The sequence below is a fragment of the Phoenix dactylifera genome, unplaced genomic scaffold (genome assembly GCF_009389715.1).
Source record: "Phoenix dactylifera cultivar Barhee BC4 unplaced genomic scaffold, palm_55x_up_171113_PBpolish2nd_filt_p 000138F, whole genome shotgun sequence".
NCBI classification, from domain to species: Eukaryota; Viridiplantae; Streptophyta; class Magnoliopsida; order Arecales; family Arecaceae; genus Phoenix; species Phoenix dactylifera.
Window position 1 is genome coordinate 922283 of NW_024067694.1, and position 17682 is coordinate 939964.

General features: G+C 38.5%; 3 protein-coding genes across 4 annotated transcripts; 1 reads left to right on the forward strand and 2 right to left on the reverse strand.

The window, feature by feature from the left end:
• Nucleotides 1-2715: 2715 nt before the first annotated feature.
• Nucleotides 2716-3096, reverse strand: LOC120104875 (CLAVATA3/ESR (CLE)-related protein 9-like). Its single transcript, XM_039116759.1, has one exon. It carries the CDS (start codon nt 3094-3096, stop codon nt 2716-2718), a length of 381 nt encoding a protein of 126 aa, XP_038972687.1.
• A 1405-nt stretch (nt 3097-4501) lies between these two features.
• LOC103709397 (eukaryotic translation initiation factor 6-2) lies at nt 4502-9120 on the reverse strand. 2 transcript variants are annotated; one of them, XM_008794703.4, is made up of 8 exons: nt 8908-9120; nt 8470-8509; nt 8156-8252; nt 7978-8063; nt 7849-7893; nt 5558-5688; nt 5025-5135; nt 4502-4930 (listed from the first exon to the last, which is right to left on the reverse strand). In XM_008794703.4, exons 2-8 carry the CDS (start codon nt 8477-8479, stop codon nt 4670-4672), a joined length of 741 nt encoding a protein of 246 aa, XP_008792925.1. In that variant the 5' UTR covers nt 8480-8509; nt 8908-9120; the 3' UTR covers nt 4502-4669. The 2 variants fall into 2 exon arrangements, with proteins under 2 accessions (XP_008792925.1, XP_008792923.1); XM_008794701.4 differs by having other exon boundaries at nt 8861-9120.
• A 2744-nt stretch (nt 9121-11864) lies between these two features.
• On the forward strand, nt 11865-16208 carry LOC103709435 (probable inactive purple acid phosphatase 2). The gene is made up of 2 exons (XM_039116770.1): nt 11865-12724; nt 14563-16208. Exons 1-2 carry the CDS (start codon nt 12029-12031, stop codon nt 15802-15804), a joined length of 1938 nt encoding a protein of 645 aa, XP_038972698.1. The 5' UTR covers nt 11865-12028; the 3' UTR covers nt 15805-16208.
• The last annotated feature ends 1474 nt before the right edge of the window (nt 16209-17682 follow it).

A 17682-nucleotide genomic window follows, 5' to 3' on the forward strand; every position in this document is an offset into this window, starting at 1 on the left:
ATCCAAAGAATTGCTTTGACTAGGTTGCTCTTCAATTGCAGCTCTTGTTTCTTCAACAACTCGACCGAAATTACTTGAGCTACCCTTTGAAAAAAATTTTGATCGGCAGCTACACTCAACATTTTGGGATGGACCACTATCCCTACAATAAGTTTAACAAAAATTCAGCATCCTAACTATTAAATTAGTGATTAACATGAAAAAACTAACAAGTGAAATATGCAATACAACAAAGAGTTAAACTAAGATTACCAAAATAGAAACATATGCAATTAACTTCTGCATTACCTCATATCAATTACGACATCGGCTGCTTCGATCAAGCATGGAATATGACTAACAACCAACTCGATCACCGGCGCATTTAAGTTGACGTGTATTTGATTCATATTCCGAACATCTTTATCGCCCAGGAGCGAAATAAGCATTCTAGACTTGTTTGGAATAAAATATTTAACTTCTACCATTGTATCAGACAGATGTCTCCACCTTTCCACTATTTTCTTGTAAATTTGATCGAGATTTGTGTTCTCGGAGATGGAAATAATAAGAGCTTCAACACCATCAGAACAAATAGCCATGAAAACAGGGCTACTTGTTTTTTTTGAAGCCATGACAATGGAAAAAAGAAAAAAGAGGAAATGATTGAAGTTCCGAATGCTATTACAACAATGAAGCGAAGGGAATGCTACCACAGCAACTATTTTTCAAATATAATATCAGCAATGAGAGTCACACGTTTAGGTCTCCAAACAGTATAGGAGCAATGGCAGACAAACAACAAGATAATCCAGCTAAAATAGGATTTTCGTTCAATCACAGTCGGGAAACAAAGGAGAAAAGAGGGACATCAACTATTTTTCGAATATGATATCAGCAATGGAAGTCACACATTTATGTCTCTAAACAGTATATGAGCAATGGCAGACACACAACAAGATAAGCCAGCTAAAACAGGGTTTTCGTTCAATAACATTCGGAAAACAGAGGAGAATAAAGGGATGCCTCAGTGAATTAAGAGAAATTGGAGTAGCATTTTAACATCTATTACTCTTGTGCAATGAAACCATTGCCGCTAAATATCGAAAGGGACTCTAAGCAAACAAAAAATGAGGAACCTGATTTTTCCGCAACTCACAAAATAGTATTTCAACCATAATTTTCTGCTTGATTATTTCTGGTAGAAGAAGCAGAATTGAAGAATCTAAACTGTATTTTCTGTTTGCGAACGATCTCCCCGACATGCTTCTAATGGAGAAACCATGTTCGTCCATGATTCCAATGGATAAACTCTTCCCTTTCCGCTTCAAAGTCTCCCCTTTCTGCTTGACTCTTCCGGATCCAAGAAGCAAAATAGAAGAATCAGAGCCATATCCCATACGAACGATCTCCCCGACTCGCTGCCAATGGAGAAATCTTATTTGTCCACGATTTCAATGGAGAATCCGAGCCATATTCCCCTGTTTGCGGTCGATTTTCCTACCGATTCCACGTTTTCAACCATGGACTTAGCGTTATACAGTAGTCAAGGGGAGGGTCGGGAATTAATTTACGCTTCTTTTTACTATTTGATATTTAATCCATGGATAATCACTAGATATAACAAATGAGATGTTAATTTTGTTTGGTTTAGGCATACTTTTACCTGGATTATGCTGTTATATCTCTGGCATTAGAGGGAAAAATAAATAACGCCTACTGAAACATTGAATTGTTATCACAGCAACAAAATTACGATTCACAATGACCATTTTTATAGCTGCTATACCATAACACGAGAAGCATGTACATATATGTACGATAAATATTCATGTGGTGCTCTGGCGCTATTAAATTCTAGTTCTGTTGGTCGCTAGTTGCCATAGCCTTTTCTGGTCTGGGTGAGGACATGCATATCCTAGAGGCCAGGCGTTTGTAACGCCAATAGTTATTTAAAAACTTGGTGATTTCTGTGCTCCTGTCGTCTCCTCTTCTGCTGTTCAGCTTTTTCAAAATATATCCATAAATTTTATATTTTGCATATGAGCTAAAACATTCAAACTAACCAAACTTCCGATGTTAAAAAAGATCCCATTAATAATTACAGAGGCAAATTAATCTACGAATGTTTGAATCATCCAGCTTTTCCTTTCCAATCTACTGCAAAAAACCTAGACTAAATAGAAGGAAGCAAGAAGAAGAATCATAGAAAGGGAAGGGAGATAGCTGTATCCCATAAATGAGCGCGCAGTGTAGCGGGGACTGTATCGCTTGTCACAAGAACAACACATGAATGCATTTGCTAGCACGGGAAGGGAGGTGGCATCGTCGGCCGGACAAGGCTGCCCCCACCAAAAAGGTGATGCATTTAGTTCTCTGCCACCCTTCAATTTAATAAGCTCATGAGCTTCTCTCGAGCCACAAAAGATCCCAATTTTTGAGAGGGATTAAAAAAAAGGACTAGGAAGTAAATCAAAGAAAACTCAAGAATTACAAACGATTGAAAAATAAAGAAGGAAACAGTTTTAGACTGAAGCAAAACGTCCTCCATTGTAAATCCTTTCCAGCAATTGAAACAGTTACATCATTTGAATCTCTTGGGCTTGGAGGAAGAAGAAAACAAGAAGTTGATGCTGTCCAAGAAGCGCATCAAGAGACGGAAAGAAAGAACAAGAGAGGATGAAATGCCAACCTATATAACTACGTATGAACATTAGAACGTGGACGGGACGACTCTCAGTTGTGAAGAGGATTGGGCCCGGTGGGGACGAGCCGCTTCTCGACGCCATATCTTGGATCGATCTCCTCTTCCATCGGCGGCGGCGGCGGAGGCTGAGGAGGGGGTGGAAGCCGGCCTCGTGGGAATGGAAGGCACCAAGAAGGTGGCGGATGCCATGTGGAGCAAGAATTCTCTACATGGTGATGGTAGCTGCAGCGGTGGTGGAGGCGGCGGTCGCAGAGGGGGCCCGAGAAGGCTTCATGCGACGACGATGCCTCGGAAAGCCGGATGCATGAGGCTGCGGAGAGGAAGACGGCGATCAAGACGATAGCTCGAAGATTAATGGAGTTGGTGGTTGTGGAAGTACTGGCAGAATAGGATGGAGAAGAACTCTTCATGGCTAGGAGTGGGAGTAAAGAGAGCTCTAAGAAAGAGTAAGTGGGAAACGGAGGGAAGAAGAGGAGAGAGAGGTGGTGGGCTTTAAACCCCGAGGCAAGAAATCCATGAAGAGAGAGGCTCCTGGTAAATGGCAAGAGGCCAAAGTCACAAACCGGATGGGTTTGGCTGGCCATGATGATGTGAGTCTTACATAGCATGCAACGTTGTGGTGTGATGATGTCATGCGGCACAGGTGGTCTGGGTGGGTAAGCAATCCCGGTGATGATGTCTGGCCTGATTCAGATCCTATCTGAAATTAGCTTTGGGTTCAATATTTTATATCTAACCATCTAGCTTAGGTAGGTCTTTTTTTTTATGTCAGGTCTAAGGTCTGTCTAAGTAGCAATATCCTGTCTTTTGAACTAATTCTGTAACGTCGAAACAGCTGTATTCATATCGAATTCAATGAAAGGAGCGTTTAGTCACAAGTTGATGGGTGAATTGTATGGTGAACAACAGAATTATTTCCCATGGTAACAATTAGGCCACTGGGTTAGGTTGGAAGAGAGGTTATAAAGCTAGTGAAAGATTCTGATTTGAGGGACTATCCTTTCTTTTAAATAAAATATATTTTCCAAAATACAAAATTTTTGCCTCGAAATTTCCTTCAAAAGTGATCTGATAGTCCAAAAGTTAATATTATAATATCCAGTAACAAGTAAAGGGAAAGATAACACTTATTTTTCTTTGATAACTTATTATTTCTCATTATAATAACGTTATAATAACTGTATTTCAAGTTAATATTAAAGATTTCAAAATTAGCTCTTGAGATAAATAACGATCATTAAAACCGTTATAATGGCCAATGAAAGTTTTGGTGAGGTATAATAAAATAAACATGTTACTTAAAATGTGAAGCTCACCTGTGCAGAAGGATGATAACTTGTGCATAAGACCTTCAGAAGGGTTCCAACTAACATAAACCTAGCCTGCAGCTATTAGAATTACAGTGCTTCCCAAGAGTGAAATGTTGGTAAAGATTCATGGCTGCGTGACTATCTCAACAAGAATCTAAGAGATTAAATAAGACAGTTTAAACTGGCAGCTTCCTGCTAAGCTGTAGAGTCAACGAGACTGCTGCATGAGGCATCCAATAGCTCATGTTAACCGTATCCATCTCAACTCAAATGCAGTCACTGAATTTTTCGTTGATTGTTAGGTTTGCAGAAACCCGCAAACTAATAAACAGTTATGAATTATTCATGATGTCGGAATATTAACAATTTTCATAACTGTGATGTTACACTGCTGTGCCGTTTATCTACAGACTAATAATTCAGTATCCACCATCACCATTAGATAAAGTACAAAATGTTGGGTGATACGCATTCAGGCAAGAAGAAAAGAAATGCAAGGAACCAATGTCATAAAAAAAAATCTCTTTTTTGGGGGGGTTGAAACTTGCATAAACAGCATCAGTGCATGCAATGCTCTAAACATCACACGAAACATAACAGCGAACACTTAACAATAAGTGCAGCCAGGAGACAAATTAAGTTGCATCCAAAAATCATCAATAATCTTAAAATCCTAAACGTAGCTGTCGATAAGTGATTTCCGCATCTCATCAACAATTGAGCTTGGTTGGGCTTCTTCTCTCAGTTTGAAAACACTTTCAATGACAGAGAGCTCAGTCGCTGTGGTGTCTGACCCACAGAATGCAGTCCAGTCATTCACAGTCATGCCAGCAGCAATGACCTCGCTGCCTCTGTTCACGGTCCCTGCAACAAGGGGAACTTGAAGAAGCGTAGAAAGTTCATCAAGATCCTCAATGGATGTGTGTGGATGAACCTGTTTCAATATTTAGCATTGGTGAGAAGTAATTGATGCCTATAAGAAAAATTCCCCCCTCACTTGGGATAGAGAAAAAGCTGTGGTAACTTACCAAACCACCTCTATTTGACAAAGCGCAATAACTCCCAACAAGAATGTTTCCAGCAATTGTCTGCCTAAACACTTCTACTCCAAGAACGTCTGCAATGAGCTCTTCTGTTTCCTGAAAGTTCAAGAACAGAAAAGGATAAAATTACATATCATGGACTTTGGTGATGAAACCAAAATGCAGCAAATCAACAAGCAAAATCAGCAATGCACTTTGATGCTAGCTTCTACAGCACATAAGATAAATTGCACCATCATTATAAACATAGCTATCAAGTCATTTAGAAAACTTCTGCGGGCTCCATTATTACAAAATGGTACTCCTGGAAATACAAAAATAACACTTTGGCATACCTTAAACTAACCATATCGCTCTCACAAGGAGTGATGTCGGCCAGTCAAAGCAAAACAGAAGCTTGACGGCACTTCATTTATCATGTTTTAGGCCCCAATTAGTTCTGTAGTTGTCATATTTTCTTTTTAATATCTTTGAACAGAATCTCTCTTCATCTATCAAGGTCAACAAGGGGAACTTACCTTGTCAAGATCAGGATGTGTAAGAGCAACATGGTCATTGCAGGCTACGCAATTGCCTAAAGCAGACAGTCTTTCGTCAATCCGCTGAACAACCACTTGGTCAGGTAGACTGTTCCTCAGGTGTTGGAGTTCTAGAAAGGGTAAACCAAACAACAAAAAAGCAAATAATATCAATAGACTTATTATGCTAAAGCAGAAAATTGCAACTCATAGGAAACTAATTTATCAGTAACTGAACTCAAAACTCAAAAACAGTGTTCCGTACCCTGCCGTTTAAACAAAGAATGTGACTAAGGTTTCTTCCAGTAAATTTCACAGAAACTACCTTTGAGAGGGAATTCTAAATACATCAGGCATGACATGAGCACATATAAAAAAAGAAAATGCATGTTCATGTCACAGTCCGAACAAGCAAAATAATTTATAAGGCCGCCACATTTCAAAGATGCAGTAACTCATGTATCCCATGCTCCTTAAGAGTGCTAGTGAATTTTCAAGTCTTGTTGTTTATTATATGTATGCATAGCATGTGCACGCATGCCATGACCATTGTACAGGAGGTTTTTGGAATTCAGAAGAAAACATTTCATGCTTAGAGGCTAGATGGGCATATCTCTAATACTTCAATCATGCCTTCTGTTGAAAGCGGACAAGTCGACCTTTGACCATAATTCATAATAAAAGAGTTTGAAAGAGAAGGCAGGCTCGACGTTATTGAGTAACAGCTTGACATTTGTTGAAACGAGTATAACAGGATATGTAGCAAAAGAGTAGTGCAAAACTTAGGGCTGTTAAACGAGTATAACTTGACATTCGTTGCAGTATACAAGTAAAGCAAGACAGAAATTTCATTAACAGTAAAGAACCAAAAATTACACTAATATATCAAAAAGAGAAATGTATAACAACTCTCTTGCAGAAATTTCATTAACAGTAAATAACCAAAAATTACACTAATATATCCAAAAGAGATAAATTTATAACAACTCTCTTGCATTTTTTTACAGCGACACTCCATAAATTCTATGCCCCATGTTACAAGAATTACCTAAAAAACTGAAGTGCAAACTATAATTAATGGGCACTTGGTAAACTTATAGAACCCAATATTTTTAAATATTGATTGGCATGCTCAAGTACTCAAATGAAAACCTTTGTCCAACAAGCCCACACAATGAGTTTGATTACCACCCTTACTAACTAAATCTCTAGCCTGTTATACTGGAATTTTGGTTATAAATTCCAGCCTAACAACAAATCCAAACCTGGCCTGATATGCCTCCAAAGTGCACTGCAAAATTTTTTGTTGTTGATTCAGCAGCAAGCATGATATAGGATTTCAGTAATTTCAGCTCTCTGTGCAAGAGGTTGCAACCTAACATTATGATGTAAGGCATGATTAAAACCACCCTTTGCTCAATCGTTGATAAGACCTAACACAGCAGGCCTATCTAATGGCTGAGACCCTATCGTAATGTTTCGGTTCAAAAAACATGATCGTGCACGCCAAGGGGGTGAAGGTATCATATAAGAATGAGTAAGCATGAATTATAGTAAATGTCAATGTGATTCCTTGGATGGTGCTTCAGATGGTTCCTATAGATAATGACAAATCAATCTATGGCCTGACTTTACAGGAAGTAGGATTAGTCAACATTTACACTATATTAATCCCAGTATTTATGATTTTGATTCCAGGAAGCACTCCTCCATGATATTCCAGCATTATATTGCATGGTAGTTCCAGGCTAATGATTACATCATTGCAGTGCTTGTCATGAATATCGATAAATGAAGATAGTAAATTCTCATTTGTAATCTCCACTAAATCCACAAAGCAGGGTTTTAAGTGTGGGAACCCATATCAACGCCCAGCCGGTATGACATACTGGGTGTCAGTATCATACACTGGTCCAGTCAGTGCAGGGGGCATATCAAGGACTAGGACCTTATTGGTCTAGTCCAGTATTCCCACCGATACAGGCCGGTACCTAAAATCTTGGATCCCATTTATCACTTTTATCAGATAGATATACGAACAAAGTCAGGGATTGCTCAGAGTATATCAACTAGATAGATAATAATTGACACAAGATAAACTTCAGAACTGATGCTTTCTAGGATGAGAATAAATTTTTAATCAGAGTCTCCATTGATGAGATCCTCTAAACCCTAGAGTGTAGGGTCCACATATGATTAGTAAAATTAAAAGAAAATAATAAGACAATAGAAGTTAAAGTTATCTTCTATCAACAAATGACACTGGAAAGCATTTATGGATAAAATTTTACCTTGGTCAGTGGTTGTGTGTGGCAGTAGAAGCCCATTCTTATTTCCTAAATAAAAATAAAACAATTACTGTTACACATTTACAGAGACGACCTTACAAACTTTCAACAAAATGGCCTAACAATACTAACCAGCACACAGCCGCCCAATTATTCTAGTGCCTGCTATAGAGGTCTTGACAACAGGGATGACATCAGAAAGCTCAGCTTCAAATGCACTGTGCTTTGTTACATAAAAAGTCATCAGCAACTTATAGGAGAACCACAATGTTAGAACTCATTAGCAATTAAATGCGTTCAACAAATTAACCTGTAAAAATTTTCAGATCCTCCAATTGCAACCAAACAGTATGCATTTGTCAGCTTCGAGAAAACCCCAGCTTCACAAGAGTTCTCAAATTGAATACCTGCAAAGATTTATGCCACAGTTTTATTTAATTAAAACGCATCTCAAATGCCATGATTCTCTAGCAAAGCTACTAGATAAATCATAAGTTCTCAAAGTCCTTAAGTTGTAAGTGTCCCAGAACCCAGCATAAACCAGCAGACTGCTGTAAACTAAACCTGTTATCATTATACAGATATCAAAATTAATTATTTGGAGCAGCATCGATGGAAGCTTACGAGTTGCCATGATGGAATTGGATCGGCAAGATTTAGATACCTGTAACAACAAAATAAAAAAAAAAAAGGTTCAAATTGTGTAATTTTTAAATGGTAAAAATCAAATTTAAGGATTCATGCACACAAAAAGAAAGGGGGGAGGGAGGAATTAGTGATCAGCCAAGATCAATACCTTGATTCAAATTTGGGTTCGCAGAAGAATCATAAATTTATTACGAAACCGAACTAATCGAGAGAAAAAAACAATTTGTGCAAAACTTAACAGATTAAAACTCCCGCAACCATCAATCACCACCAAAATAAACAGGAGATTTAGGGATACGACTCCTGAATCTTAATCTACCAGAAGAAAAACGATTCTTTTCCGAAGAAACCCAAAAATAACTCTTACTAGTATCGAAAGCGCGAGCTTCGGCGGAGCAACGAGGATCAAAATACCAGAAGGGGTCGCGAGAGGCGCCTGCCAATAGCCAAAGGGAGACGGATCGATTACTTGGGCAACAAGGTTCCGGAAAACTTCTTCTAGGGTTTGGTTAGGGTTTTCGGCCTTTCTCCTTCGGATATCAGGGCCTTATAATTGGCTCCCGCACGTTTGATGGGGAGCGCAACCAAGCGGAGAAGCAATTCGACCATTGGCAGGAGTGAACTCCCAATCCCACCCTGAATCCAACCCAAGAAACGTAGTCCCGTATTTAACTGAAAGCCCAAAGTCTAGGTGTATTAATATGGATCAAAACTTTTGGGCCGCCTTAAAGGTGCTGAAAGCCCTATATATATATATATATATATATATATATATATATATATATATATATATATATATATATATATATATATATATATATATATATATATATATGTTTTTTTGCATGAATATCTTTTTAAAAATTCAAATCTACATAAATACTCTCTTAAATTTATATTTATTCATGTTCCCTCATAAAATACTGTTTTTGCACAAATACTCCTAATATAATGGTTCTTCTAAGCTCGTTAATAAAAATCATATTTATTTTAATAAAAAATAAAATAAAATTTTAAAATTACTTTTTTATCCTCCATCACGATCTCTTTATTAATGTTTCTTTTTGCACATCTACTCGATAAGGATATTTTAGTCATTTTAATTTGAAAAACCGTTAACTTTTTAATAGTATTAGATGGCGTGAGTACATATGCAAAAATAAGAATAAAAAAAAGTAGAATAGTAAAACAAGTGTTTTACGATGGTATAAATATATTCATTTTAAGTGAGTATATCTTAAAAAAAAGTACATCCTATCTCTAGAATCCAGGTCTTGGGAATTTGATAATATTTTAAATTTATTTGGAAAATTTTGTAGACTAAGAAGAAATAGATAGGAAGTTCTCTCTCCACTAAAAATTGATTTTGTAGTTGAATTGCAATGTTAATGGTGCACTATGTCAATTCTCAAAAATTAATTCAAATTATGAAACAAAAACATATTACATAATAAATTCGAGTTATAAAAATAATATTTTAAAAAAATAAATTCTTTCATTATGATAAAAAAATAATTCATTCCGTCCTCAGTTATTTTCAAGACTTTGATGTTTAAGCTATTTAAAAACATCAGTACATACAACATAATCTTACATCTATATATATATAGAGACCTTTAAAGAAAAGTATATCCTCCCTCTAAAATCCGAGTCTTGAGAATTTGATAATATTTTAAATTTATTTGGAAGATTTTGGTAGACCAAGAAGAAATAGATAGGAAGTTCTCTCTCCACTAAACATTGATTTTGTAGCTAAATTGCAATGTTAATGGTGCACTAATCCTAGTTGTAGGAAATGATACAATTAGCAGTAGAATTTACGACAAATTCACCAGAAAGTTGGTCTTAAACGGAAATAGAACTTCACCAAATTTTTCTTTTCTTCGCGGAAGTTGCAGGTCGTATAAGTTCGGTTGTTGGTGAACTTGTTGATTTCTTCCGAACCTGATGCTCACCGGTCAACAACCAGCACCTGACCGGTAGCCGGTCTGCTGTCACGCAGCTTCATTAGATGTACAAACTACAGCCTCGATATTCTTCTAAACTTCACTGCTCCATAAACCAAAAGCCAACCCAGTTCGGACGTGGATAGAATTCCAGAAATATAGATCAACTCTCGCCCAGCTGCACTTGAGCTACAGTAGTTTAAATGATCCAATTCGCCTTAATTTTTGGCCTAGTTTGAACCACCTATGAAGTCGAAACCAATTCGTTTTTGGACCCAACACGATGTGGGGAAGTAAGTGTGGATATAAAGCATTTGAGCTTAAAGGAGGAGTATCGGATCCGGTCTGTATTCCAGATCAGATCGTTTTCTTTGCTTGCAAACAAGGCATCTGGAATGCGAACCAAAGGAATATCCCACCTTTTGGTTGCACCTGAAGTAACGGCGCCATCGCGCACTCCTAGATGAATCCAATGAGCTGCAGCATTAAGATATGCACGGAAAGCAAACAAAATTTAATAATAATATTTTTTTTTTGATTTCCTGTAAACCTTGCAAGCCATTAATGAATTTGTCTTAAACAGAAATTATTTTACTAATTATTATCCTCTAGAGGAGGGGGTTTATACAAAATCCATATCTAGTTTAGTTACTTCATTTCTATTTCCATTCATAGGATCCTGAGAAAAAACATTTGATTTTCATCGTGCTGAAACAATATGCTAATGGTCCTAGTAAACACATAATTTTGTGAGTTACATACAATTCATGCAATAAATTCTGATTCCTTTTTCTCCCTTCATGATTAGTTTTGGGAAACTAGCATATATAAATACATTAATTAACCCATTCTCAATTTGGGTTCATTTATATTTGTTTCTCCACTTCTGTAAAATATTTTGTTTCTTGACTCAGATGGCAATGCTCACATAAAACTAGTGTGAGCTACCGATGTACCCAAAAAAAAAAAAAACAATGCTCACATAAAACTAGTTGACTAATTGTTGATATATCTTTTTGAATTCCAAAACCTTGCCTTTGTCAAGTTGTTCTCCAACACACTTGATGAGTCATGGCAAACATCCTTTTCACCAAAATCAAGCTACACCTAACAACAATATTATCTAGCATCTTAAATAATAATAATAATTATTATTATTCTTCAATCAGTAAAGCTTTGCAAATGATTTTTATGTCGATGATTTATATGTCACAAAATTAAGATACTAAAACACTAGTGATGGGGGACTAAAACAGTGTTGTATACCAATTCATATATAAAAATAGAAAAGATATATCTAAAAATGCATACTTCGATAGTCTCAGACTTTATACTAATGTTAATCTCTAATTCCTAATCACCCTAAAGAGTCCTTCATCTGACTCCCCCTTTCCCTTGAATAGTCTCAGAATCACGTACTTGGTACGGCATCCATTGTTCCTCAGCAACATGAAAATGGATACCCACCTAATTTTAACATCACACATATTCTAACGCAAAATCGCCCCTTCCCTTTCTTCCCCCAAATCTTCTCCTCCTTCTCCTCCAAACCCTCGAAACCCTCAATCCTTCCTTCCAAATCCAAATCCATGGCTCCCCCCCTCCTCCTCCTCCTCCTCCTCTTCCTCCTCTCATCCTTTCGCTCCTCCCTCTCCTCCCACCCCTCCCTCTCCGCCACCCCCAACCACCTCACCAAATCCAACAACACCGTCCGCATCCAGTGGTCCGGCGTCCCCTCCCCCTCCCCCCTCGACTGGATCGGCATCTACTCCCCTCCGGACTCCCGCGACGACCACTTCGTCGGGTACCTCTTCCTCAACTCCTCCCCTTCCTGGCCCTCCGGCGCCGGCGCCCTCCACCTCCCCCTCGCCAACCTGCGCTCCAACTACTCCTTCCGCCTCTTCCGCTGGACCGCCGACGAGGTCAACTACCGCCACCACGACCACGACCAGAACCCCCTCCCTGGGACCCGCCACCGGCTCGCGGTCTCTGAGGAGGTCGGCTTCGAGAGGGCGGCGGGGCCCGACCAGATCCATCTCTCGTTTACGGACGGGGAGGACGAGATGCGGGTGATGTTTGTCACTGGAGATGGGACGCAGAGTTTTGTGAGATACGGGATAGAAGAAGGGAGTCTGGATCAGTTGGTGGAGACGGCGGTGAGGAGGTATGAGAGGAAGGATATGTGCGATTCGCCGGCGAATTCGAGCCTCGGGTGGAGGGATCCGGGGTTTATACATGATGGGGTGATGAAGAGTTTGAAGAGGGGGAAAAGGTACTACTATAAGGTAAGGTGGATTTGGCTTTGATGTTGTCGTTGATCCTATTGTGGTTGGATGATTGGAAAGCTGATGTCTGTTTAGTGTTGAATTGCTTCGAAATTGATAAATTTATGTACTCGAGATCGTCTCATCATCACTAAATTTGTTTAGATTATTGTTTTCAAGTTGATATTCTTAGGTTTATTGCAGTCCTTGGAGTAAATAAGTCGATAAATTATGCCTAGGTGTAGGTATGGAAGAAAGCTTAAGTCTTGATTAGTCTCATTAATAGTTGTTATGCTCCTGAATAGATATAGGAAACAAAATTACATTTTCGACGCGCCCCACGACCATGCTTATGGAATTTTGCGGGCTTTCATGTCGAGCGAAGGGCTGATTTGGCTTGGCGTCAGAGCTTTGAGCTTGGTTTTGTTTTTTCTCTTTCTATTGAGTCGGGTGCTAAATCTAGAATAGAGGCTGTTGGCTCAGGTGGGAAAGCAAAAGAAACAAAAGAGATCCGTTTTGAATCACTATCTAAATTGAATTCTCGATCAAATATCTTCTTAAAATTTCTTCTTTATATATATATATATATATATATATGTGTGTGTGTGTGTGTGTGTGTGTGTGTGTGTGTGTTCTTATCCCATTTCCATTCACTCGGATCTCTTCCATTTCATTTGTTTTTTCCGGATCCTCCTATTCTTGCAAGCATGGGGGACGATGAGTAGGAGAAATAGAAGTTTGGGTTCTAGAGGGATTTGGTGTTGCTCATATTTTACAAAAGGATGCTTACGTATAAATCTGATCATATTAGAGCTCATCAAGAAGTACTTGGTGCTACAATTGTTGGAGGAGCAATACCTAACCCCAAGGATGCTCCATAATCTTTTGATTGCTCGTTCGAGAACTACAATCTTTGGCTCCTAGACTGGTTAGAGTGTGACATAATTCATTGGATTTATTAATTCGTAGGCTAGACAATTCTTTCGGTGAACACCTATAGATGCCATCTATTGATTTTGTCAGCTGATTGACTTTAATTTTGTTTTTCTTTTCGACACCTATGTATTTGCACTTCTATTTTTGTGATGGGTTATATAGTAATGTTCATTATATGAGATTAAGCAGTATTTGGCTTTCAGTAAAAAACAGTGTGAGGCTTTTGGTAAATCCTGACCATGATCAGCTTTCCTTAACCAAAGTGGATCTTTGCACTGAGACTAGGTTGTTTAGCATGTTTCCTTGTTGGTGTCAAAGTAGTACCGCCATTCAGCTCACTGTTTTCAGAATTTAGATCCTTTAGAACATAAATTGCAAGCCATAGTCATGACCTTGGGGTCAAAATGCTCATCCATGTTTCAAGGAATTGAAGGTAGTATGGATGAAACTTAGGACTACTCCTTGACATTTAATTGGATAATGTTCTGCCAATTCGTTTCAAATTAGTTCAGTTAGAAACCAAACAAGGCATTCCTTTATATCAGTCTCTATTGATGCTTATGTATGGTCTTAGTTTTCAGTGTTGATTAATGTCTTGTTCCTGTGGCTATGATCTTTCTGTGCCTTGTGGGACATGCTGAGAACTTACTCTTCTCTCTGGGTTTTGTTCTTGTGATTTTGTTGGCACTGGAAGGAGATTGGGGTTAGTGGCACCTCTGTTTTCCTTATCAACAAGAACACAGTTGCATTTTCAAAACTGTTTGTCCATTATTTGTTTGCTGTTATCTTACTATCCTGATGATCTTTATGCTGTTTTGAGTTAGTCATTCTTCTTAGATTCATTAAATTAATATGTTACTGTATCTTGATGTTTTCATTTTGGGGGTTCTAGTTGACAGAATATTGCATATATTTGTTCACAGGTTGGTAGTGATGCAGGAGGTTGGAGTGAAATGCATAGCTTTATATCTCGTGACAATGGCTCAAATGAGACTGTTGCTTTTCTTTTTGGGGACATGGGAACTTATACTCCATATGCAACCTTCTACCGCATACAAGAGGAGAGCAAGTCAACTGTGAAGTGGATCCTCCGTGACATTGAAGCCCTTGGTAACAAGCCAGCATTTGTTTCACACATTGGGGATATCAGTTATGCGAGGGGATTCTCATGGATATGGGATGAATTCTTCAATCAGATAGAACCCATTGCCTCTAGGGTCCCATACCATGTGTGCATAGGCAACCATGAGTATGACTGGCCATTGCAACCTTGGAGACCAGGATGGTCTTATGGTGTTTATGGAAAGGATGGGGGTGGTGAATGTGGAGTCCCATACAGCCTCAGATTCAAAATGCCTGGGAACTCCTCTCTGCCAACTGGAACAGGAGCTCCCGACACTCAGAACCTCTACTATTCCCTTGATGCTGGTGTGGTGCATTTCCTTTACATATCAACTGAAACCAACTTCCTCAAGGGCAGTGACCAGTATAACTTTATCAAAGCTGATTTGGAGAGTGTTGATAGAAACAAAACACCCTTCATTGTTGTCCAAGGCCACCGTCCTATGTACACGACAAGTAATGAAGTAAGAGATGCTCCGATGAGAGAGAGAATGCTTGAGCATTTGGAACCACTTTTGGTACACTACAATGTGACCCTTGCTCTCTGGGGTCATGTTCATAGGTATGAGAGGTTCTGTCCTGTGAAAAACTTCAATTGTGTGGATATGGCCTCTCAATTCAAGGCTGGGGGTGCACCGGTTCATGTGGTGATTGGAATGGCAGGTCAAGATTGGCAGCCAATCTGGGAGCCAAGGCCTACACATCTAGAAGTCCCCATCTTCCCGCAACCTGAAAGGTCAATGTACAGGGGTGGGGAGTTTGGATACACCAGGCTTGTTGCTACAAGGGAAAAGTTAACGCTTACCTATATTGGAAATCATGATGGGCAAATGCATGACATGGTGGAGATTCTATCTGGTCATACGCTTAAAAATGATGGTGGTGAGGTGGGTGGTGAGTCTACGCTTTCATGGTATGTGAAAGGAGCAATCATGCTCATGCTTGGGGTCTTTGTGGGTTATGCTCTTGGGTTTGTAACCCGCTGCAGGAGGAATAATGTGCAGCGTGCTTCATGGACTCCAGTGAAGATGGAGGAATCATAAGCAAATGATCTATAGATGCATCGGTAGAAATGCCATGTATTTAAAAGTTTTGACATAAGACCTTATTCACAGTATTCACCTTGTCTGGATGAGATCAAAATAAGAAATAGATTTGGAGGTCTTGTCATGCATTGGTAGGTGGTTGGTTGGGCATGTTCCCTGCATATCAGTATTGTCATGCCTAGTAACTTGTCTGGATCTTCACCTCTCTGACGAGGCATTAGAACATGCTGAAAGCTCTGCAGATAATGTAATTGTGTATGTATAAGCCACTTTACATTTGTATTTCCAAATCATTGTGATTAGGATCGTATATTAAATGATATTGATTTGTATATTTCAATTGTAAACATATTTGAGGTGATTGAAATCATGTTGAAGTTGCCTTCGGGAAGTTTGAATCATATGCAAGGCAGTGTTTGTGCTGCTCTGATTATTTCATCGCTGGTGGTGGGGGCTTAAACATTGACATCTTCATCTGGCCTCCTATGTTAGACAATCTCCTTTTAAGACCAAATCAGTTTTGATAAACTAGTACTAGTCTTAACAAACGACAATTGGTTTTACTTTTTATGATTCGGTGAACCTGAATTATATGGCGAAGTTACTTTTCTCATCAAAAAAATAGCCAGGTACCTACTTTCCCTTTTTAATTTGGATTTTCTGGTTATATGATTGCATGCTTTGCTAACGATCTTCTAATTTCACTGGCTGCTTTTGTTGTTATAAATGTACTCCCTTCTCTCTTATATTTATATATTTTTGATAAATATATTCTTTCATATAAATTCAAACTCTGAATGCAGAGTAAGAAGTATATTGTATGTTTCTCAAATTTACTTTAAATATCAATAATTAGCACCACAGCCATATAACAAAATGTTCCCTTTTTTCAGATTCAAAAAATGTAAAAAAAGAATGTCAAAGGTTAGGATTGTTCCAGTTCGTCGCCCCTTTGCGGACCCGATATCATCAGGGTAATTAAAGCGTCCTTTTCTCCTCCTTTGGATAAAATATTTATATTTCATATGCCATATATTAGTACTTAATGCGCATACATGGAAACTAAAATTGAAGGCCAGCTGATCTTGTTGCCCTTAATCTGCTTCAATTGTAAAGCCACGAGTAAATTTAAAAGATTTTCTTTTTATAATCCGAAGGAAATAAGATGGAATACTTTTAACTGCAACTGAGGTATTCTGAGACCTTTTATTCAGGTAAATATTTTGGCTTTTACCAATAAGAATTGTTGAATGATGAAAGATAGCTTGTCAAATAGTATTTCACTTATGTGCATTGCCTATATCAAGACACAGGATATTCACAATGGAAGTGTTGAACCATAATAAGCTTCTTTGTTGCATGGTTGAAGGTCAGATGCCCAACATGCTGCAGAGTCCATGATCACTTGAGTGAGTTTTATATTGTAACAGAAAATGAGATCAGTAGCCTCATTAAGCAGAAACATCCTTTTGCAAGCATTCACCCAGTCTTTATCAGATCCACAGAGGCTTCTAATGTAGGAGTTCAATACAATTTCCCTGTTTCTTAACTTCAGCAGTAGTAGGTTGATAAGCATGATTCCTGAAAGTATAGGAAGTCTCAGAAATCTGTAGTTATCGATCCGTGAGTCCTGTGATTCTTGTCTGTCCTCCACAGTAGTATCGTGAATTTATACTTTTCAAGTCGTCTCGTTCTCGGGAGAACCGAGGTGGATGAGATGCTGGCAAGGTCGGGAAAGCTTCATGGATTCACGTGAAGAACAAATAGATCCTTTTCACAGTTCGTTTCTAGTTTGAGTCCGTTTCGTTTCTAGTCGAGTCCGTGGATATGGTATACACGCACACATGCACATTCACACGCATTAGGGGAGCTTCT

What these genes read in the sequence shown, in the direction of transcription:
- LOC120104875 (XM_039116759.1), bottom strand. Translation starts at nt 3,096, where the DNA reads ATGAAGAGTTCTTCTCCATCCTATTCTGCCAGTACTTCCACAACCACC.
- LOC103709397 (XM_008794703.4), bottom strand. An exon ending in CACATCCTGATCTTGACAAG is followed by an intron (nt 5,136 to 5,557) that starts GTAAGTTCCCCT and finishes TTGAACTTTCAG; the next exon opens with GAAACAGAAGAGCTCATTGC. An exon ending in TGTCAAATAGAGGTGGTTTG is followed by an intron (nt 4,931 to 5,024) that starts GTAAGTTACCAC and finishes ATATTGAAACAG; the next exon opens with GTTCATCCACACACATCCAT.
- LOC103709435 (XM_039116770.1), top strand. Translation starts at nt 12,029, where the DNA reads ATGGCTCCCCCCCTCCTCCTCCTCCTCCTCCTCTTCCTCCTCTCATCC. An exon ending in GGAAAAGGTACTACTATAAG is followed by an intron (nt 12,725 to 14,562) that starts GTAAGGTGGATT and finishes ATTTGTTCACAG; the next exon opens with GTTGGTAGTGATGCAGGAGG.